The 20,972-nt window shown below is 57.3% G+C and overlaps 2 protein-coding genes across 2 annotated transcripts; both read right to left on the bottom strand.

Moving 5' to 3' along the window:
• Nucleotides 1-3,596: 3,596 nt before the first annotated feature.
• Nucleotides 3,597-13,662, bottom strand: CDH16 (cadherin 16). The gene is made up of 18 exons (XM_043435723.1): nt 13,526-13,662; nt 12,524-12,581; nt 12,166-12,249; nt 11,439-11,594; nt 11,230-11,368; nt 10,716-10,874; nt 9,520-9,716; nt 8,766-8,888; nt 8,439-8,589; nt 8,006-8,233; nt 7,847-7,923; nt 7,585-7,773; nt 7,237-7,478; nt 6,541-6,674; nt 5,474-5,716; nt 5,221-5,328; nt 4,778-4,894; nt 3,597-3,969 (listed from the first exon to the last, which is right to left on the bottom strand). The coding sequence occupies exons 2-18, from the start codon at nt 12,566-12,568 to the stop codon at nt 3,872-3,874; spliced, it is 2,490 nt and encodes an 829-aa protein (XP_043291658.1). The 5' UTR covers nt 12,569-12,581; nt 13,526-13,662; the 3' UTR covers nt 3,597-3,871.
• A 2,535-nt stretch (nt 13,663-16,197) lies between these two features.
• Nucleotides 16,198-19,555, bottom strand: RRAD (RRAD, Ras related glycolysis inhibitor and calcium channel regulator). Its single transcript, XM_043435739.1, has 5 exons — nt 19,395-19,555; nt 18,793-19,177; nt 18,043-18,116; nt 17,710-17,914; nt 16,198-16,861 (listed from the first exon to the last, which is right to left on the bottom strand). The coding sequence occupies exons 2-5, from the start codon at nt 19,160-19,162 to the stop codon at nt 16,584-16,586; spliced, it is 927 nt and encodes a 308-aa protein (XP_043291674.1). The 5' UTR covers nt 19,163-19,177; nt 19,395-19,555; the 3' UTR covers nt 16,198-16,583.
• Between the last annotated feature and the right edge of the window lie 1,417 nt (nt 19,556-20,972).

The raw sequence follows: 20,972 nt of genomic DNA, 5'->3' as shown, positions 1-20,972 counted from the left end.
TGCTGTGGGCCTGCCTCCTGAATGCCCCTGAGAACTCTGACCCTTGGACATCTTGGTCAGAGGGGATATGGATGGGGACATTGGAGTCCCTGGAATAAGGCATATGCTGTGGCTGAGTTCCCTCTATGAGTCTGCCTGTGACACGCCTGTTGTGTGCTCCAAAGCACAAGGGTGGCTGCATCACTCTAAGAGAAGAGGCTGTTGTCATGGAATCCAGGGTGAGCGTCACCATGACATTTGAGGCAGGGAGATTCAGGGAGGCTTGTGTCCAAGTCCTGAATCACTGTGGCACCTGGGGGTAATTAAAGAAGTTGAGGCTGAGTCCCCCATCCCTCTGGACCGTGGCCCCTGAATCTCTCATAGCCTGACTCATTGCATGGCTCAAACCTGGACCCAGCCCCTCCCCCAGCCTTCTCACCCCTCCCAGCCCTCTTGCTCCCCTCATCTTCCCTGTTCTCTTGACCCGCAAGCCTACCTCCTGCCCCACTCCATGTCCCCCATAGATCCAAGAGTCCCAGGGGGAGGAGCCCAGGGATGCCAGGGAAGGGAAAGAAGAGAAGGGCTGGGGTGGGTTCCTGGCACGCTTTTACCACGCAGACTCGTGTTTAACACACACACACCCATGGACACACTCATGTGCACACAGGCACACACGGACTCCTAACGGAGTGATTGGGCCGCCATGGGGTCTCCAAGCTCAGTCTCCCGGAACTGTCTCTCAGATAGGCTTCCCCACCTGTCAGTCCTCTGGGTCCTCACACGTTCCTGAGACCCTCTCATTAGAAACATGCTATCCCACAGCAGCAGGACGTTGGGAGGTGAGATCAGAGAAAGAACATTGCCCTGAGGCCTAAGCTAGTCTTGAGATGAGTCCTGGTGGGTGTGAGTGGGGTTGGAGGAGGGGCTGTCTCTGAGGTCCCGAGACCATTTTTTTCCTTGTGAGCAAAGGGCCAGACTGACCTCTGGGTCTCTTGCTTCAAGAGCCCTAATCTCTGGGTCTGGAAAAAGTTTAAAAATATCCTCATGTTTACATTCTTTCCAAGCCCGCCTCCCAATCCTCAGTGCTGGGTCCCTTTGATCTGGCCCAGTGCCTCTGGAAGGAGCCTGGGAGAGGGAGACCATGAACTCCCCATCAGGGTGGACCCCACAAATCTCTCCAGATCAGTCTGAACCCCATGAGAACTCTCAGAGGCACCCAGAGAGAGCCATGGAGCTGGCGAGGAGCCAAGGCTGGAAGGGATGTCTCACTCAGGGTCACCCAGCAGGACCACAGGGGAGCAGGAGTTGGGGTCCTTCTCCACACTCCCTCCCAAAAGCCTGGGCCTCACGGGGCCCCTGGGGAGGGTGTCAGAATCTGTGACTGTAGGCATCTGAGGTGAGCTCCCCCAACCCACAGTCCATAGACCAGGGAAAACCATGCTGATAGACCTCCTGCTCTGTGCCCGCCATTGTCCTACACACTTTTTTTTTCAGGGATTACCTCGTGTAGTCCTCTCAACAGCTCTATTTGAGTGAGACCCATTTTATCGACAAGAACACTGAGGCTCAGAAAAGTAAAGAGATTCCCCTGGGAACACACAGCAGGGAGGAGGCAGAGCAGGAATCACACGTTCTTCCGCCCACACGGAGTCACCAGTTACCCCCCACCCCCGCTAACCTTGCCCTTGCAGGGTCCAAGCCCCGCCTGCAGAGTGAGCTCACTGACCTACCACCAAGCCCACAAAAAAACACCAGCTTCTTGTTTCTCTCCCTCAGAGAGCCAGGGGGAGCCACGCCCCTCCATGCCCTCACTTTCCTCTACAGAAGGAACTGAGAATGGCAGGAGAGGCTTATGTCTACAGGTGCTCAGGAAAATGCAGCCCGTGTCGTTGGGGGTTGTGGACCCTGTTGTCAGCCCCACAATCAGAAAGCGTCTGAGGTCTAGAGGCTTGAGAGGTATTGAGGCAGATGCCCTCATGAGCCCTGTTGTCCTGTCACCAACCCTGTTACCCACCCATATATTCGTCCACTTATCCACACACCCATCTATCTATCTGCCTGTCTACCCATTCATCTTGGGCCAACCCACCCACCCACACATCCATTCATCCACTCACCCACCTATCAACCTATCTACCTATCCAGAACCAGGACCCAGAAAGCAGCTAATTCCCAGGGCCCAGCTCAGCTGCTGCATCCCCTTGAATGGAGGAACTTGGGAAGCCTTCTCCACCTCTTTGGGATTTACTTTTCCAACCTGATAAGAAGTTGCTGGCCTGGCTGATCCCTAAAGCCCTTCTAGGGGAATCTCATGGGTGCAGAGACCTGCTGAGGGCTGTGGACACTGCTGGAGAGGTAACACAAACCTTGACTGCCCTGCTTCTGAGACTCCCAGTTGCAGCCCTTAATTTCCCTGACCTTCAAATTCCTTCACTGGACAAATGAGGCCAGTAAACCCACCCTTGCACATTGATAGAAAGATTCAATGAGATCTGCTTTCGAAGAGCTTTGTACCTTGAAGGCTTCTGAGTAGGTGCAGGCCAAGCAGAGGATCCTAAGGGATGGGCAGGAAGCTCTGCTTGGACCGTATTAGTCAGCAGAGCCTCCTGTGGGGCAGGAGAGGGAGGGATGACGTGGGCCCAGAGTGGCTAGGATCAGCTTCAGAGTCCATGCTTGGGCTGGGGATCCTGGCTGAGTTTCCCAGGCTCCCCTAGGCCCTCCAGGATGCCTGCTCCATATCTCTTGGCTGTGCTTGGCCTCCATCCCACAGAATCTGCCAAGAGTGAGGAGATTATCTCCTAAAAATAGGGCCTGGGCCCCACTGAGATTGTTTTTCTCCTTTCCCGGTGATTTACCATCATCAGCTCAGGGTGCCTGGGACAACAAGTCCCATCCCAGAGACCATTGGGATGAAGGCATGGGGGATCAGTATGTGTCTGGGGTCAGAAAAAGGGTCAGGGATGAGAGGTCAGTCTGGAGATGGGGTCAGGGCTTAGCACCAGGCCGTGGCTTAATCTCAGGCCAGGAGAAAGGGTTCTCACCTGGGGCAGGGGCAAGGTGAGCCATGAGGGTTCCTATTCCACCCCAGTGGTGTCCATCTGAGTGATTCTCTGATTTTTTGCAGACTCCTCATCAGCCTGTGTATAAAACTCAAAGGTGCCTGGGGCCAGCCATGGGCAGAGAGACCCTTCCCCAGCCTCACCTCTACTTTCCAGCACCATGGGGCCCTCACCATTCCTACCCAGGCCCCTCCTGAGACTTAAGGACCTCTGCCCACCCCTGCATGCAGGTGATTCATGTATAGGGACTCGAGTGTACTCACACATGAGTACAGGACATGGACTCACAAGTTGCCTTCCAAGAGCACCTGTGAGTCCATGTCACTCTCAAGGACACCCTTCTCAACCATTACCTGGACAGTTAACCCATCCAGAGTCTGCAACCAGTGGTCTCCAAATGCCCAGAGAAATGACACATTTGTCTCTAGCCTCAAGATCTCATGTCTTTCCCTAGAGGGGACCCCAGGCTCATTCCTCAAGCCCTGAAACACTTTCTGTGCAGCAGGAGATGGGGAAGGGGTTAAGGGGCAGGTGGACTTGATGATGTACACGCAAATGGACACTTGGACATGGGCGCATGGTCCCTGAGGACCCATGGCCAGTTCTCTGAGGCTTTATTATTGGACAACATGAGCCGTCTGAAGTGGTTCCACGGGCACTTAAGTCAGCATGCAGGCTCCACAGACATGTCTGGTGATATTGCCTCCCTCATAGGGCAAGTGAAGGGGCTTCTTGCCCTGTCTCGGCCTCGTGGATCTGGAGTGCTGGGCTGTCTCCCAGTGGATTCGGATGCAGCCAGATGCCAAGTTCCCAGCAGGGGCTGCCTGGACCATTTAAACTGCCGCCTTCAGGGGCACACTGTCTACTGGCTGATCCAGGTCCTTCTTCCTCGCCAGGGTCAAGTGGGTGAAGATGAGGATGAGGAAGATGCCTGAGGAGCCAGAGAGGGATAGATCAGCCCTCAGAAATGGCAGTAGGACTTGTCTATCCCTGGGGATTCCTTGCTATTGGAATTGATTTAATGAAGAAGCACTTTCCTAGATAGCATCTCTGAGGCTTAATTGGGTATGACTCTGGTTCTGGTGCTGAAGGAGCATAACTGACTCATCCGGCCCTCACCGGGCACCCATCCCCTTGAGGCTGCCCCAGAATGCCCCAGCCTCCAAGGTCTCCTTCTCTGGGGTACAGACAGGGGGTCGTCTGGGAGCCAGTGAGTTGTCCCCATGGACCTCTGAGAGGAAGGCACATTGTAGCAATGTCCTAGCACCAGTAAAGAAAACCAGCCAGGAAAAAAAAAAATTAGGGAGCTAAAGAAACAAAGGGGATGGAGAGGGAGGCTTGAACTGAAGGAATTAGTCTGGAAAGAGTGAGCTCTGCCACACGCTGGCTGTGTAAACTCTGACAAGTTACTTAACCTCTCTGAGCATCAGTGACCTCACCTGGAAAAGTGGGGAAATGCCAGCATGACAAGGTTGTGGGAGGATTCAACTCAATAAACCTGTGCTTGGCTGATACACAGTTAAGGTGTAACAATGTAACAGTAAATGCTGTTATCAATGAGAATCACCTGGACTATGGTAAGAAGCGGCAAGAGCATAATGAATCTGAGAGTTGGGGGCGGGGGCGTGGGTTTCTTCTCAGCCCTGGGGGGAACCATGGGAACAGGGGCACTGTTTATCTGGAGGCTGTGGCTCTGACCCCCATTGCCCTCCCCCACGCAGGAGCCCAGCCTCCCTTACCTATTGCTATCAGGGTGCCCACGAGAATGCCCACCGCCGACAGCTTCGTGGGCATGCCCTTCATGCGGCCCACCTTGCGCATGCACTGCCCCTCCACATTGCAGCGACACACGATCACTGAGGACAGGCAGGGAAGGAAGGTCAGGGCAGTGGGGGAGGGCTCCCCAGCTTCTCAGCGGCTTAAGCCCAGCCCAGCTGGCTAGTGTGTGTGCTTCTGTGCCTATGTATGTGTTCATGGGTGTGGGGGTTGAAGCAAGCTCCTTTGTGCATGTGCCTGTGTGCACTGGGCTCTGCGTGCCCAGCCACACATGTGCAGGTGTGCACAGGTGTATGCTGTCCACATGAGCCTGCAGACATGCTGCCCAGTCCCTCCGCCTACGTCCCAGTGGCTCCGTCAGAAACTGCACGCCCCTGACCTTGGCCGCACCCCAGCCCGGCCTCACCTCGGACCTGGATCTGCCATATCTGGTCACTGTGGCTGACAACTATGGGGACTACGTGTTCGCGAGGCTCCACCCAATGCAGGCCCAAGGTGAGGTAGGCATGGGACCCTGTTGGGACCATAAGCAGCGATCAGAGTCAGCAGCCTGCTTCCCCCAGGCCCAGCCCCACCCTCATGGTGAGAGGGTGTCTCACTTCCCAAAGCCACCAGCCCCCTGCCTTGGCCACAGCCTCCCCGCTTTCCCCAGCACACACCATTGAGAGCCCGGAGACGCCAGTCCCGCTGCACCGTAGGGTTGGGACCAAGGGCAAAGCTGTAGGGACCATGTCTACCAGCCAGGTCAGGGTCCTCCCTGGGTCCACTGACAACCACCCCATGGTCCTGGCGGGGTGTGCATAGGTGTCGGGAGGGCACGGGAGCCAGCGTCGGGGCTGGGGCAGAAAGGGCCTTCAGGAAGTGGATCACAAGGGTCGCAGAGGTGCTCAGCGTTGGTTCATCTGCAGAGGAGGCAGTACTGAGGTGACTCGGCCCCTTGTGGGGGAGTTGGGTGAATTCAAGTTCCCTGGGCTGGTCCCCTTCCCCACAGTCCATCTTCTCACCCTGCTGAGCCCCTTTCTTGCCCCTCCTTCCCACCCACCTCCACATCTCCATCCCCAGCATCTCCACGCTAGTCTCTTCCTCACAATGCCCTTCACCCCCTTCACCATCCAAACACCCGCCAGGCCTTCCTGTGCCTTTTTGGATGGAAAGCTTGCCTCACCCCCCACCCCCACCCCCGGCCCCTGGAGCCAGGGCCCAACAATGCAGAAATGCCCCGACTGTACATGAGCTCTCCCCTGCTGGTCTGTCTTGCATCACAGGACAGCCCAGCTCAGAGCTGAAACCTGACATCCCGCCCCTGGGCCAGCTCTTCATCCCGTCAACATGGTGTTTGGAGTCCTCCCCACCTGACCTCATCCAAGCTCACCTCCTGGCATGCCTCCCGGGGAGAGCCCCTGGCCCTTATCTGCCCCCTCACCTCCCGCCCAGCCCCCAACCCTCTGCTCCCAGTTTGTGTATAAAGCTGACACCCTAAGAGAGGCCCCCCCAGCCGTCCCAGGGTGAGGTTGGGGGACTATAAGTGTCTGGCAAAGAGGATGTTGGCGGGGCAGAGGCCAGGCATTCTCAGAGAAGGACACTGTACCCAGCCCCTTGTCCCTCCCTCCTGCCTGGGGCAGAGTGGATGCCAGCAAGGGCCCTGGGGAGGAGGCTTGGTCCTGCCCATCTGTCTGTCTGAGGCTCTCTCACCCTCCCAGGGGTCCCCACCATAGACTGGCCATACCTGCATCCTGGGCCTCTATGAGCACTGTGTACATGTCCCCAGGCTGGGCGCCCTGCAGGGGCCGGGCTGTGTGCACCTCCCCGGAGATCTCCTTGATGCAGAGCCAGCCCTCGGAGTCATTGACCAGGGAGAATCTGAGGCCCAAAGAAAATGGGCAGGGAGGCAGTGACCACATATGGGGTCTTGCCCAGAGACCTCCAGGGCCATGTGACCTGCCCGAGTCCCACATTCCCTCTGTGACTTGAAGGCAGCAGCAGCATCCATGATCTGTCTCCAGCTTAAGGGACTTGTTGGGGCGGGGCGGGGCTTAAACCACAGACACTGAGGCTGAGAGAGGGATCACACTAGAGCCTGTGGGACTCTAGACTTAATTCCACTATTCCCAGGTCAGCCCACAAAGGGCCAAGATGGAGCCAGAGGCCTGGGAATAGCACAGTGCTGCAGTCTGGGTGGGTGGCAGGAAGAGGGCCGGGTATACAGGATGGAATGAGGAGGCGTCATCTGAGCTCTCAAGGGGTCCCAGCACCCCTTCTCCCTGCTACCCTGGTGCCCCCAAGAGTCACAACCTGCAAATTAGCCAATGGTTTGAGGAACTTTCCAGGTCGTAAATAATGTGAGTTCCCTCTGAGGTCCAGGGGTCATTCCCAAGGAACAGAGGAGGTCCAGTCTAGGTAAGGGGCTGGGCTCCTGCCTTACCTGAGGGGATTGCTCATGGGGTCTGAGGGCTGGACAGTCAGCAGGAGGGAGCCAGCAGGGGTGCTGATGGGGACGCTGGCCTCATAGCTCTCCTGGTCCAGCTGAGGAGGCGGCACCACCCTTTCCACCAGCACAGTCACGGTGGCTGTGGCTCCTGGGCCTGGGCCTGGCCCCACCAGCTCTTCCACGTTCCGCACCACCACCACCAACTTGTGGCTCGGAGCTGCCTCATAGCTGAGGTTCTGGAACCAGAGGGACCTGGGTCACTGTGTGGGCCAAGGCATGGCGCCCTCATGCATGAATGCGTGTGTGTGTGTGTACACCCATTCTCCACCCCTAGCCCCTTACCTTGAGGAGTCTCAGCTGGACATGACCAGAGTCTGGCTCCCAGTCCAGGCTGAAGGTCCCCTCTTCATCCCCTGCCTCGATGGCAAAGTCCATGAGGCGGAAGGCAGGCTCGAGGTCAGCATCAGTGGCCGTGAGTGTGGTCACCAGAGTCCCAGGCTCTGCATCCTCAGGGAGACTTACGGGCTCAATCTGGAGAGATGGCGAGGGGCTGTGAGCCTACCATTAGTGCCTGCTGAAGGGGTCCTTCCCTGTGCCTGCTTACCTGGGAAGTGGTGAACTCCGGGGCGTGGTCATTGATGTCCGTGATGGTGACTGGTATTTCACAGGTGCTGCTGAGGCCTGAGACAGAGGAGGGCATGTTGGGGAGGCCAGGGTGGGAGCTGAGGGGTCAGGGAACCGTGGTCACTACTGGGGCACTTACCACCATCTGCTCCTCCTAGGTCCATGGCCAGCACCTGAAGCAGGATGTTCTGGCCAGCTTGGAGCTGGGCAGCCCCCAGGGTCACGCTGCCCGAGGTGGAGTCCAGCTCGAAGGCTCTCAGTTCTGCCGGCTCCTCAGGCTCAGGGCTCAGTAGCTGATACACAACATGGGAATTGGGGGAACTGGGAGCATCTGTGTCCTCTGCCGAAATCTTAGCCACCTTGGTGCCTGCGAAGATGACACCCACCTGGGTGGGACCACAGCCAAGCCTGGAGGCCTTACCCCCCACTCTTCTTAGTGTATGTGTGTGGGTTGGGTCGGATGTTGATATAGCGGCCTGGGGCTGGCTGGCCCCATAGCACAGGAGGGTCACGTGGCATAGTTCACAAGGACTTTACCACTACCCCACCCCCTAACAGGGCCCATAGCCCACCTTGGGGGCTGAGCTCTGGGATGCTGACTGAGGGGCCTCGTGGCGGGCAGATGGGTGCGTTGTCATTCTCATCCGTCACCACCACCTGCAGCTCCAGTGGTTCTGCGTAGTCCTCACTGTGGGTGTTCTGAGCCCACACCCGGAGCAGGTACTGTAGTGGGTAGTGGGAGGGCTTCAGGTGAAGACCAGGGTCTTCTCTTCTCTTCTGAAGGGTGGGCAGCTCCAGTTCTTCTGCCTCAGTGCCTGTGGAGGATGTGACACCCCCAGAAGCCCCCTGACCAGGGACCAAACACCCCTCGGCCTGTCCTGGCTCCCCCTTCATCTCACCTCAGCCTGGGCTTCTCGATCCAGCTCCCGGGTCACGTAGAGTTTCCCCTCTGTGTCCACATCAAAGGGTCCCTGGGGCTGGCTCTCCAGGTGATAATGTACATCCCCCCCATTCCAGTGGACCTGCGAGGGAGACACAGAATGAAGGTCTCCAGGATGAAGGGCAGGAATAGTCCACGTTATCCCTTATGTTCCAACTGTTCATGGTTTAGGGAGCCTGCGCCCCAACTGCCATGTGACTCCAGGCACATGTCCTCTTGGGAGACCAGGTATGATCCTTTTGTTTAGGGAGGTTGTCGTGACAACCCTGTGGTGGCCTTGCCCTGGTTCAAGCCTGGATCCTGCCCAACGTGTCTGAATGACCAGATTGTTTTATTCTCTCCTCTCTGGGACTGAGCCTGACCCCAGGGCATTCCTCGAGGAGGCCTGAGACATTCCTGGCCTAGGTGACAATCCCCATGGCAGCAAGGAGGTAGCAGCTGTTCTGTGAGGAAGCCTGGGGTGAGCTCAGGAGGTCAGAGCAGAGAGCCACGCCAACCAGGGGACGGCCAACTGAGGAGCTCAGGGCCTGGTCCTTTAAACACTCATTGCATCGTGGAAGCTGATGGGGACAGAGGAGAGGGGAGCATAGTCAGGGGTGGAGCAGGGGTCAAGGTCAAGTTGCACCCCAGATCCAAACCCCAAACCTCCATAAGACTCAGGCCCAGCTGCATCATCCACGGGGTTATCTCAGCTGTAACAGCTATTTACTCACCTGAGCAATGTGGTGTGGGTATGGGACGTGGAGATTCTCTGCCAGGCGGACAGGATCTAGGGGCACCCAGGTGTTTTCCACTATAGAGACATCTATGGTGGCTGTGGCCTGGTGGCCCGAGGCCTGGTCACCCATGTCCTTGACCTGTACCAACAGCTGGTAGTGCCCCTCCAGAGACTTGTCTAGGCTGGTGCTCCCTAGAAGGGGAAGGCAGTCAGCTGGTCAGGGGGCCAGTGCATCCTTCTCAGCAAGGAACCAAACACAAAGACACGTACACGGCAGGTGTTCAGGATACTGTCTTGGCCAAGGGATGAGAGGGACCTGTAGCACCATCGTGAGCAGCCAACCTGGACTTGACAGTTTGCAGAATCACTTGCACATCTGTCCACACAATGAAAGCTTGATGTACTGGATTCGTGGATGGCCAGGATGAGGGGGTACATGGGTGGATATGTAGATGAGTGAATGACTGGTTGGATAAATGGACAGTTGACTGGATAGATAGAGGCTTGGGAGGGCAGATAGATGGGGATTTGGACCTGTGGATGGATGGTTGGGTAGATGGACTATATATGTGGTTGGGTGGTAGATAGGCGAATGAGAGAGTTGTATGATTGACTACTTTTTCTTTTCCCAATTTGTTTCTTTGGTCTGAACTCCCATGTCCAGGTCTCTCTTGCCATCCGTCCCAAGGTCTCCCAGCCACAAGGTTCTGGGCCACAACCCCTCAGGTCTCTCCCACCCTTGCCTCTTAGGCCCAGGTTTGTAGAATGTAGGGTTGAGGCACTTCCAGTCACGTGCATGCTTAGTTGCTCAGTTGTGTCCAACTCTTTGTGACCCCATGGACTGTAGCCCACCAGACTCCTCTGTCTGTGGGATTCTCCAGGCAAGGATATTGGAGTGGGTTGCAATTCCCTTCTCCAGGGGATATTCCCAACCCAGGGATCAAACCTGGTCCTCCTGCATTGCAGGTGGACTGTTTACCACTGAACCACCAGGGAAACCCTACTTCCAGGCACACGTTTCTTAACTCTCCATGCATGGTCCTGGCTCCACACATGATTTTGCCTTGCTACCCTCTCCAGCTGCAATACTCTTTCCTCCTCTTTTATCTCTTGAGATGCAAACCCATCCTACAGCTCAGATGAAACCCAGCTCTCCCCGTCCCTCCCTTTTCACACTGAGCTCAGGCTCACCCTCAGGGCTCAGAGCCAGAGCGCCCAGCCGAGGCTCCAGCTGGAACATATCTGAAGCAGGCTGGGCTGGGGCCTGGTTCAGGATGTGGAACCGAAGATCTGAGTTGGCTGTGCCTGGCTCATCCCCATCGGAAGCCTCCAGGAAGAAGAAGGGGACACCTGGGAGTATGGGGAGAGTTTACCATTAGGGACAAAGGGGTGGGGAGAGTCTCCCAAGCTTCGCCTGTCTCTCCCTGGTTCTGCCTTTCATACCCATCATCATATCAGGATTCTGAAGGTGCGCCAAGACTCTTCAACCCACTTCACAGATGAGTAAACTGAGGCCTAGAGTAGATGGAACTCACCTGTGGACCCTCAGCTGGGTGGGGGGTGCGGATGGGACAGAAATGGGAGGGAGGCGGTTTGGACCCTGTTGCCCTGTCCCTATGCCATCTCTCTGGCCATCAGCTTCCTCTCTTTTCTCCCGTCAGTGCCCAACTGACCTTGCTGTGAGCTCACTGCTTTGGGCACTCACCCGGCCTAGTACCCCGGCTCAGCTGAACTTTGTAGGTGGCCTGGGAGAAGTGGGGCACCTGGTCGTTCTCATCCTTCACGTGCACACGCACAGGCTGCGGGCCCCACAGGACACGTCTGTCCTCGGTCTCCAGGGTGACCTGACAAGAAGGAGTGGTCAGAGCCCCACCCTCCCCCGGCGACTTCCCCCTCCCCCTGGCCCAGCCGTACCTGTAGCTGGTACTCTGTCTGTTCCTCCCGGTCCAGGGCCCTGGTCACCAGCAGGAAGCCAGATTCTGGATCCACAGCAAAGGGGCCCTCCCCTGCCACTCCTGTATCTCCTGACAGTGCAATCTGGCCCTCAGCCTCCTCACGGGGCAACGGCAGCTGGTGGGGGAAGAACAGAGGTAAAGCGAGCTAGGGGCGAGTCTGGGGGATGCCCCTTCCACCCAATAGCCCCGTTTTTTAATATGGGGAAACTGAGGCTCAGAGAGGGCTTGCACTTGCCCGAGGTCACAAAGCCAGTAAGGAACAGGATGGACATTCAAAGCCAGAGCTCTTTCCCCTGTGTTGGGTGCTCCCTTATACTCTCTGCCCTACTTCCTGAAGCTTGAAACCCCTCCTCCACCACTTCATCCTTTAATTAATTAATTAATTTTTATGTTTTAAAATGTTTTGGCCATGCCGTGCAGCCTCTGGGATTTTTAGCTCCTTGATCAGGGATTGAACCTGGGGCCCCGGCAGCAAGAGCACTGAGCCCTAACTACTGAACCACCAGACATGTCCCTCTCCTTCCGTTTGAAGCTCTACTTTCTTCTGAGATGAAAATCTTACTAGCCATTCACACTATACCACATACTCTCTAGAAAGCCAGAGCAATGAAGAGAAATGGATGCTGGAGGTAGGGGAAACAGGACCTGTGGGGAGGGCAGCCCACCCAGTCAGCTCTCAGACTCACCTTTGTCAAGTACAAAGGGAAATTTCCACCATAGTTCTCCGGGACTTCGACATACAGCTCTGCAGGCTGGGCTCTAGGGAGAGCCTGTGGAGGGATTCTCAACACGTCACCAAGCTGTACCTTCCTCCCATGGGTGTTACAACCCAACAGAGAAGGGGAATTTCTACTCCTCCCCTGGGCCTGGTCATACTTTATCCCTCCGCTCCCTGGCCTTTGACCTCCTAACCCCAAGACAGGCCTAGAACCACATCCCCCAGACACACCATCCATAGTCAGTGCAACTGGTCCAGGTGGAGTAGGGGGTGAAGGTACAACCCCCAAGGCCAGGATCTGAGGGCAAAGAGAGGGCCCAACTCACCTGGGGGACTAAGAAGCAAAGTAGCCAGAGCCAGGCAGGGACCATGGTCAGGATGGGCCTGTAAGGATCCAGCCCAGGTTGGTGGGCAGAGGGTCCCTCCCATAACCCTCCCTCGAGAAAGTGTTCCTCACCCATTCCCACAGCTTCCCCAGGCCCCCTGGGGTCCAGTGGCCCCCCCTCCTCTAGCTGGACCAGGGGGCAGGCAGTCAGGCCTCCTCCTGTGCCCTGCCTTCTGCTGCCCCAGCAGTTCTCAGAGCAGCCCCGCCCCCCACCACTTGGACACTGCCCCCACCCCCTCCCACCCTTGTCACCGGCCTGAGCCTACTGCACACACATAGCCGGGCTTCACAACAGACTGGCCTCCTCTTCCTCTGTTTTGAGGGACCTGTGGCTCCCCATTGCCTGCAGCGCAGTATCTAGCTCCTTGGCCAGGTCCACCAAGACCCCCAGGTCCAGGTGCCCTGCATCTCTTGGTTCTTGTGCCCACAAGGGTCTCCACGGGGAGCTTCACCTCCAGACTTCTGTCTCCTTCCCACCATAGCCTCCCCAGCTCGTAGATCCCAAAGTATTCATTTCCTGGCAGTCTCCCTGAATCACCAATGTTTGAAGCTAGAAAAACCCTGATGACCCTGTGGGCCACCTCCTGTGGCCGCCTCACATTGTAGGCAAGGCCTGAAGGGCAAGAGCTGACCAAGGTCACAGAGGATTTGACCACGGGAGAATTCTTCCTGAAACACAGGACTCAGGGTTCAGGGTCTCCAAGATTGTTTTAGCTCCCACTGTTATCCTTCAGACATGGAGCCCTCACAGGACAGGACCCCTGCCCTCACCTCAGTGTTTTCCAGCACTCAGCATGGCCCTGGGCACCCAGAGAGCGGACAACCACACCAATCACTCCCGGGGAGTCTTCCCTGGATGACAGGGCGGTGTTTCTCCCTCCCCTGCCACCAACCCCCGCCTCAGCCCTGACACCAACCCAGGTCCCAGGTCCCAGGCCCTCACCCGCTGATGCCCGAGGCTGGCTTCCCTTGGTCCAGCTGCCAGGTAAGAGGAGTCTTTCTACAGGAGTGCTGGCCAGGCCGAACTGGGTGGAACAGGGCAGGGCGGACACTTGAGCAGGTAGGCGGGCCAGCCACGCTTGCTCAGGAGTGGAAAACACCCCTGGGCCCACAGCAGCAGTCCTGACCCTGCCCAGCCCCTCAAGTTACTCATTGACTTTGAAAAGCTGGAGGTTGCTCGGCATCCATGACCGCCAACCCCAGGAGGTGGAGAGATCTTCGACCTGGCGCTTGTCCCACCCCTACACAGCTCAGTGGGTACTTCTCGGCCCCCTGGATTTGGACATGACCCTTTTTCCCGTGGCTCCAGGCTTGCTCCCACTTCTTCCCCTTATGCACCAGTGTCTGCAGCTTCACCTTGGCCCACGCTGTTCCTTTTTCCTGAATGCCCTTCTCACTCCTTCATCTGTCTGCTGATCACCTGCTCAGGCTTCTGCACTCAGCTCAAATATTCCCTGCTCCCAGGAAAGCTTCCCTGGGCTCCCAGGTTTGTTCAGGGCTCTCCCATGGAAATACTTCACCCCTACCCATGCCCATATGCCATAGAGATAGTACTATATCTATTAACACGAGGAGGGCACCAGCTTGTTATTAGCTATCTCTTCCATCAGACTCGGAGGCCCTCCAGGGCAAGACTCAGGGACCCAGCAATTAATGACCTGGTCCTTGCCTGGCTCTGGCAGCTCCCAACTGACTTGTGGAACTAAGATAAGGAGCTGGAGGTGCCATGTGCAGGATAGAGGAGTGGTGCATGACCTGAACCAGATATTTGGAGCTCCAGACCACCCACCAGTGTGACCAGTGGGTGGGGGTAGGAGGATAGCAGCCTGTGAGAACCCCTAAGGCTCCCTAGGTGCTCACACTAACCCCTGGACACAGACAGGGCTGGGACAATGGACTGTCTCGTGCCTTTGAGAGGAGAGAGGAGTTTGAGCCAGTTCAGGTGACCTTGAGGGAGTTGCAGGGCTGACAGGAGGCCCTTCCCCCACTGGTGCAGCCTAAAAGAGTCGGGAGAAGCTCCTGGGGCCTGAGTGTGTGGAGTGGTGGGAAGAGGGTGGGAAAGGTCAGGGATCTTGGTCTCCGACCTCTCCTGTGGTTTCCCCGGAGTCCTTCCCATTGCATATCCGGTTAATTTGTCTCAGGCTAGAAGGCTGGATCAGGACCCCTCAGCTGACTCCAACTTTGTCCATCACAAGCTGAGTTCCTGCCTCCAGGTCACTTGGGCACCCCAGCCCGGAGCAGTGCTGCGTGGGAATGTTGAAAGGGTCTCATAGTGTAATTAAGACCGCATGAGAGGGGTCTCTAGCTATGTGACTGGCACCACTCTAAGCAGATACCGTCATTATTCCACCCATTCCGTTCTGAAAAGGGCATCGTGCCCATGTCACACACTGGAGCACAGAGAGGTTGAGTGACTTGCCCAGGGTCACACAGCCAATAAGTGACAGAGCTCGGAAGGTCTGGAATCTTCTTCAGGCCTCAGCATCCTCACCTGCCTTGGTGCCTCTGCCTGCCATTTGCCTTGGTGAAGGACACTGAGACTGGGAGCGGGAATGCAGCTTTGAGCTGCCCTGGGGGCATGTGGTTAGTCACGGGGATCACACACCTGAGGAACGGCTTTCAAACCTCCACCTGCTATTGAACAACTGCAGTCAGAGTTCTAACCAAGTCCTGAGGGCTCCCAGGAGCCCTGAAAAAATTGACTAATATAGAAATGTCTGGATCCTGGCCCGGAACCTTTTCAGAAACCGTTCCCAGCCTTGTCCCAGGCTGCATCTGGGCTCCCAGTCCCCACTCAGCCACTTCTGCCCGTGGGGCCCCAGGTAAGTGCTTCATCCCCCATCCGCCATTGTTGAATGGGGATGCTCACTCCTGAAACCATGATGGTAAATCCGAGCAAGCACCTGTGCCCAGAAGGCTCCCCTTCCCAGGTGAGAGTGGTGGGGAGATACACACCTCCAGCTATCAGCAAAGATGCACACATTTACACGAGAATGCAAGGCCTCTCATTCCAGGCAAGGAGGGCCCCAGGGACCTGCTCCTACATTAGGCAATGCCGAGCATGGAACCCTCTGGTGTGGCCACTCAGTGGGGAGAAGAATGGCCCTCCCTGTCCCCCCACCACTTCCTGCCTAGCAACCCAGCCTCTGCTAGGAAGTGGGGAGCCACTCGGAGTCAAGTCCACCTGAGTGTGCCTTCCTTGTGCATGTGTGTGTGCTAAGTCACTTCAGTCGTGTTTGACCTTTGTGACCCTATAAACTGTAGCCCACCAGGCTCCTCTGTCCATGGGATTCTCCAGGCAAGGATACTGGAGTGGATTTGCAGTGATTGAACCCTTGATGAGCTGGGCAATGCCAGGCCCCTGTACAGAAGAATCTGAATAACAGGTTGGGTGAGGTTCATGTCTCTTCCTGCTGCTTGAACCCCCACCCCCCACCCCGTTTACCCCAGCAACCAGACCACAACCCACACCTGCCCCTTGGACGCACCTGGGCACAAACATTAGAATAGTTAAGGCCACAGACTAGGGTGGGTCAGTGAGGCCCCTTCCTCAACTTAAGGAAACTTTCCTGTTCCTACAGCCCCCAGAATCAAAGAAAACAGAGTCACCAGCCCTGGCCTATCAGGAAATAGTCTTTATTACAAAAATCTGCATGTAAACAAATAGCCACTGCACTGAACAGCCTCCCTCCAGGGCATGCACACCAGGGTGTAGAGAAAGGCACAGTCCTCTCCCCACTCATAGGCCTGTCCCCAAGGGCTGGCAGGAGTCAGCCTGCTGCTTGGGATGCACACAGGCTGGCACAGGCATCTCAGTGGGCCCAGCCCTCGACGGCCACTGGGAGTCGCCTCCCTGGGCAGCACTGTCTGTCTGTCTGTCCATGACAGCGAGGTGGGGGACGCCCAGAGTCTGAGCCAGCTCTGAGGCACCTCGGGCGGTTGGCTGGGCCAGCCCACCAATCTGCCCATCTGTCTGCACAATACAGCGAGGGCCCCAGGGCCTAGAGCACCGACAGGTCGTGGCAGGACTTGGACTTGGCACGCATGGCCATCTTGCGGCTGTTTCGAGCGACAATGCGGCCCAGGAAGCGCTTCGCCTTCTTGCCCAGGCTCTCTCGCCGCCGGGTACCCGCTTGCCGACGCGCGTTGGCCTCTTTGCTGTCCCTGCGCAGGCGTATCTGACGCACGACACCCTCGAACAGCGCCTGGACGTTGTGGTGCAGCGCAGCCGACGTCTCAATGAACTTGCAGTCAAAGACAACGGCACAGGCCCGGCCCTCTGGTGTGTGTTGCAGGGGTGGGGAGTGGGGGACAGGCACACATCAGTAAGCAAAAGGTGGGTGGGTGAGAGGCCCACTCCAACCCTGGCCACACCTGGCAGCTATCTGTGGGGAAGGGGAGGGGAGTCCTGGGTCCTCCCCAGGAACACAATGAACCCCGCCTCCTGTATGGAGGGGCCCAGGCATCACTGGGTCACTCAGCTGCAGAGCTTGCCCATGTTTAAGGAGCTCACAGAGGCCCACAAAAGAAGACTCATTTATCGAAATAATTCAAAGTTTGATATTTAAACGGTAGTGCTGTAGTACTCAACACAGGAAAATGACAACTTTGTTGGACAGCATGGTGTTTTATGGCTTGCTGTTATATCATGATGAATGATGGGTGGAATGGGGGGAGGACATCACCAAGTCACTGCTGGTTCTTCTGTGGGGTTCAGGTCGAGGGGTCACAGAGGATGCTGAGCCCAATGTTGGGGGAGGGCTCCTCCCCAGGGGCAAGATTATGCAGAGACTGGACTGGGCTTGGAATCCAGGCTCTGGCCTCCTGGCCTGAGTCCCTGAACTCTCCTCACCCCTCATCAGCCAGGCCAGGGACAAAGAGGACAGAAAAGGAGGGCTCTGAGATGGTCCAGCAGCTTTCACTCCTCTAGTACATCTGGTCCCTTCCCCAGCACTCAGGACTTGGGAGTCCTGTGGGAGGGCAGAAGCTCTCCCCCTGTCTCCCTGAGTTTTCTTCCTGGACATTTTTAGCTACTGATGATCCCCAGAGACTCGAGCTGAGTCAAGGCTGAGTGGACCACAGCGCAGCCAGGATCTCCCTCCCTTTCTGACCCAGCTCCCTGCTCACCGTCCAAGGAGACCTCGCGAGAGCGCACCAGGTCGCTCTTGTTGCCCACTAGGATGATGGGCACGTCATCTGTCTGCCGCGCCCGCCGCAGCTGGACCCGCAGCTCTGAGGCCTTCTCGAAGCTGCCCTTGTCGGTCACTGAGTACACAATGACATATGCATCTCCCATGGCCAGGCAGTGGCCAGGTAGCCAGCGACCCCCATCCTAGGGGACACAAGACACATATTTACCCAACAGTCCTCACGCCCCAGCTACAATGCTGTCATTCCCAGCAGGCCCCTACCCCCAGCTCAACCCTCCCACCCTGCCCTGGGTCTCAGCCTGCATCCTACCTGATCCCAAATGTCATAGACCATGAGTGACGCCTCTTCTCCATCCACCATGATGGAGCGGTCATATGTGTGCCCTGGGCAGGAGACCAGTAGTCAGGTTACTTGCTGGCTGCCACAAGCCCCCCCTCTCCCAATGCATCAGGTGTCCTTTTCTGGCCACACCCTTCAACTCCTCCCCAAAGCCCCCCAACCTTCTCCTCCACTGATGGCTGCTATATAGTAACAGAAATGACAGGGCTGAGAAATAGGGGGGCAGGTGAAAGGCATGGTGTGCGAGACCCCCACCTAGCTACCCCTTCCCCAAGCTAGCAATGTCCTGGGTGACCATTCCTGGGCTCCCTGCCCTCCTGTTGCCTGAGACTCAGGATAGTTTTGATCACAGTGGCTTGAGTTAGAACAGACATCCCCTGGGGACCTTGGTTACCTAGGACTCCTCTCCTAGACTCTCCCTCTGGCTGTGTTCTCCCCGGTCCTGGCAGGGAGGGCTATCCTGTCCTCACACTACAGAACCATTAAACATATGCCCTGGGTCTTCTACTCCAAGCATTTCTTTCCCTACTAAAGGCTGGGGTACCTTCCCCCTTAGTTTCCCCATCTGTGAAAGGGGGGGAGGGGGATAGACGCGATTCTCAAAGCGCCTTCAGAATTCCGTTGGTACTTGCTGCTTTTAACCCTGATCCCCAGTCCAGCAGCCCCCAGTCCTAACCCTATGTTCGCCCCTCCCTTGAACAGTCCCTCCCAGTCCCTCACCTGCGGCTTCCGCTTCAGGCCCGTCCTCTACACCTCCGAAGATGCGCGCCAGAGCGCTCTTGCCCACGCCAGGCGCCCCCAGCAGCAGCACCTTGTAAACGCTCTCGTCTGAATCGCTTCCTCCCGAGCTGAGCGAGTCGGAGGAGCCCTCGGGCCAGTCCAGCCTCGGACCCTGGGCCCCTGTCCCGGCTTCGGACTTTGTCAGAGCGCCCGGAGACAGCGCCGCCTGCAGGTCGCGCTCGTCCACCGGCATGCTCCGGCGGTGCAGCGGCGGCGGGGGGCCCCAAGGTGTGCTGCCCCGACGGCGATCGCGATCCCGGCCCCCGCCGCGGTTCCCGCCGGCTCCGCTGCCGCCGCCGTTCAGAGTCATCGCGTCAGACGCCGTCTGGGGAACGGGAATCCGGATGGCCGCGTAAGCCGCGGTGGACATGGAGTAGGAGGCCGGACCTGGGACACGCCTGCCTGACCACGGGTCAGGAAAGATGCTCGGCGTATAGGACCTGCCGCGGAAGGTCTTTGCGCCCTGACAAGTGACCCACCCTCCTGGCTCGTCCATCCCAGACGGTGAGATCACCCCCACCCCGCTCTGCCAGGACACTCACCCACTCAGACACGGTGAGGACTAGGTAGGTACCAGGCTCGGATACAGTCCACCCGTAGACCCAGGAGCGAACACTCGACCAGTCGCAGCCGCCGCCTTCTCAGTGCGTCCTGGGCTCAGGCTCCAGAGTCGCCTATTTAAGCCTCTTCCCGCCCCCGCCCCCGCCCCCGCCCCCACCCCCGCGCTCGCCCCCGTCTGCGCGGTGCGGGGGCTGACGTGTCCGTCTCCCTCCCCCGAGGGGAATCCCCCACCCTCCTCATAGGCCCTCACACCCACCCAGCCCTCGTCTCACTCTCTAGGGCGGGGCAGGGGCAGACCCCGCAGACAAAAGCCCGGTCTGAGTGTGTGTGTGTGTGTGTGTGTGTGTGTGTGTGTGTGTGTGTGTGTGTGTGTGTGTGTGTGTGTGTGTGTGTGTGTGTGTGTGTGTGTGTGTGAGAGAGAGAGAGAGAGAGAGAGAGAGAGAGAGTATTGGGGGTGGGTGGAGGGCAGGTAAGGAAAAAGGAGAGGGTGTCTGTGAGGAGAGGGTGTCTGTGAATGGTACAAGGAGGAGGGGGACAGAGGTGGAGAGTGCCATCACGGGTGGGGGCAAAGCGCGAAGAAGCCCCATCAGCCCAGTGGGCCAAGTCCCCACTAGGGAAGACTTAGGTCTGGCCCTTTAAAAGCGATTTCTCCCTTCCCTCTCTCCCAGTCCTGGCCTGTTGCCCAAGCAAGCAGACCAGTTACAGGTCCACAGACTTCACCCTTCACTGCCCATGGCACCCATTTATTTTGGGGCCCTAAATCCAAGCTTCTAACCTCAACACCAGGTCCTTCCCACTCTCATCCCTGCCCTTGGGAGTTGATGATTCTACCTGATGATCCTGCCCTTCGAGATGAGGGTTAGTGACACCTGAGCCCCCAAGGGGGCCCTTAGAGGCCTTTGGGGAAGGGATGGGGAATGGAGGCCCTCTGGCAGTGTGGTGCAGGCAGAGGTGCAAGCTTGAATCTTGAGGAGAGAATGTGGGTCCAGAGAAGGAAAAGGATGGACTCAGCACCACCTCCCCCTCAGCACCCTCCAGGCAGCTGCCAGCAACTCTGCTAAAAATACCTGGTCATTCGGCTCCTGGCCTGGAGGTTGCCCAAAGTCAGGGAAATCCTGGCAGGCAGGTGTCAGAGACCAGCAGGAGCGGAAAGGGGTGGGACTAGACCAGATCAGGTCTGGTTCCAGTCACTCTGAGTCTTCAATGTCTCCTTCCTTCCCTTTAGTCTCAGACTGGGCCTGTAATTCAAGGCACACTCGGGGTCTAGAGGTTCATTGTCATAAAGCATGGATGGGTTCAGGCTTCCCAGGTGGCTCAGTGGTAAAGAATCCACCTACAATTCAGGAGACCAGGTTCAGTCCCTAGGTTGGGAAGAACCCTTGGGGTTGGAAAGTAGGAAATGGCAACCTGCTCCAGTATTCTTTCCTGGGAAGTCTCATGGACAGAAGAGCCTGGCAGGCTACAGTCCATGAGGTCGCAAAGAGTCTGACACGACTTAGCAACTGAGCATGCGTGCACACATGGATGGGGTCAGGTGGTTGAGAATGGGATAGCCACCG

This window comes from Cervus canadensis, chromosome 18, assembly GCF_019320065.1.
Source record: "Cervus canadensis isolate Bull #8, Minnesota chromosome 18, ASM1932006v1, whole genome shotgun sequence".
Classification (NCBI taxonomy): domain Eukaryota; kingdom Metazoa; phylum Chordata; class Mammalia; order Artiodactyla; family Cervidae; genus Cervus; species Cervus canadensis.
The sequence above is the reverse complement of the archived record's forward strand: the minus strand, read 5'-3'. Positions and strand labels throughout refer to the sequence as shown.

Coding starts and splice junctions, on each gene's coding strand:
- CDH16 (XM_043435723.1), bottom strand. CDS start 12,568: ATGGTCCCTGCCTGGCTCTGGCTACTTTGCTTCTTAGTCCCCCAG. Junction 8,590..8,765: donor ATCGAGAAGCCCAGGCTGAG/GTGAGATGAAGG, acceptor TACCCACTACAG/TACCTGCTCCGGGTGTGGGC. Junction 5,717..6,540: donor CATAGAGGCCCAGGATGCAG/GTATGGCCAGTC, acceptor CCTCCTCTGCAG/ATGAACCAACGCTGAGCACC.
- RRAD (XM_043435739.1), bottom strand. CDS start 19,162: ATGACTCTGAACGGCGGCGGCAGCGGAGCCGGCGGGAACCGCGGCGGG. Junction 18,117..18,792: donor GCCTGAAGCGGAAGCCGCAG/GTGAGGGACTGG, acceptor TCTCCTGCCCAG/GGCACACATATGACCGCTCC. Junction 17,915..18,042: donor TCTATGACATTTGGGATCAG/GTAGGATGCAGG, acceptor TGTGTCCCCTAG/GATGGGGGTCGCTGGCTACC.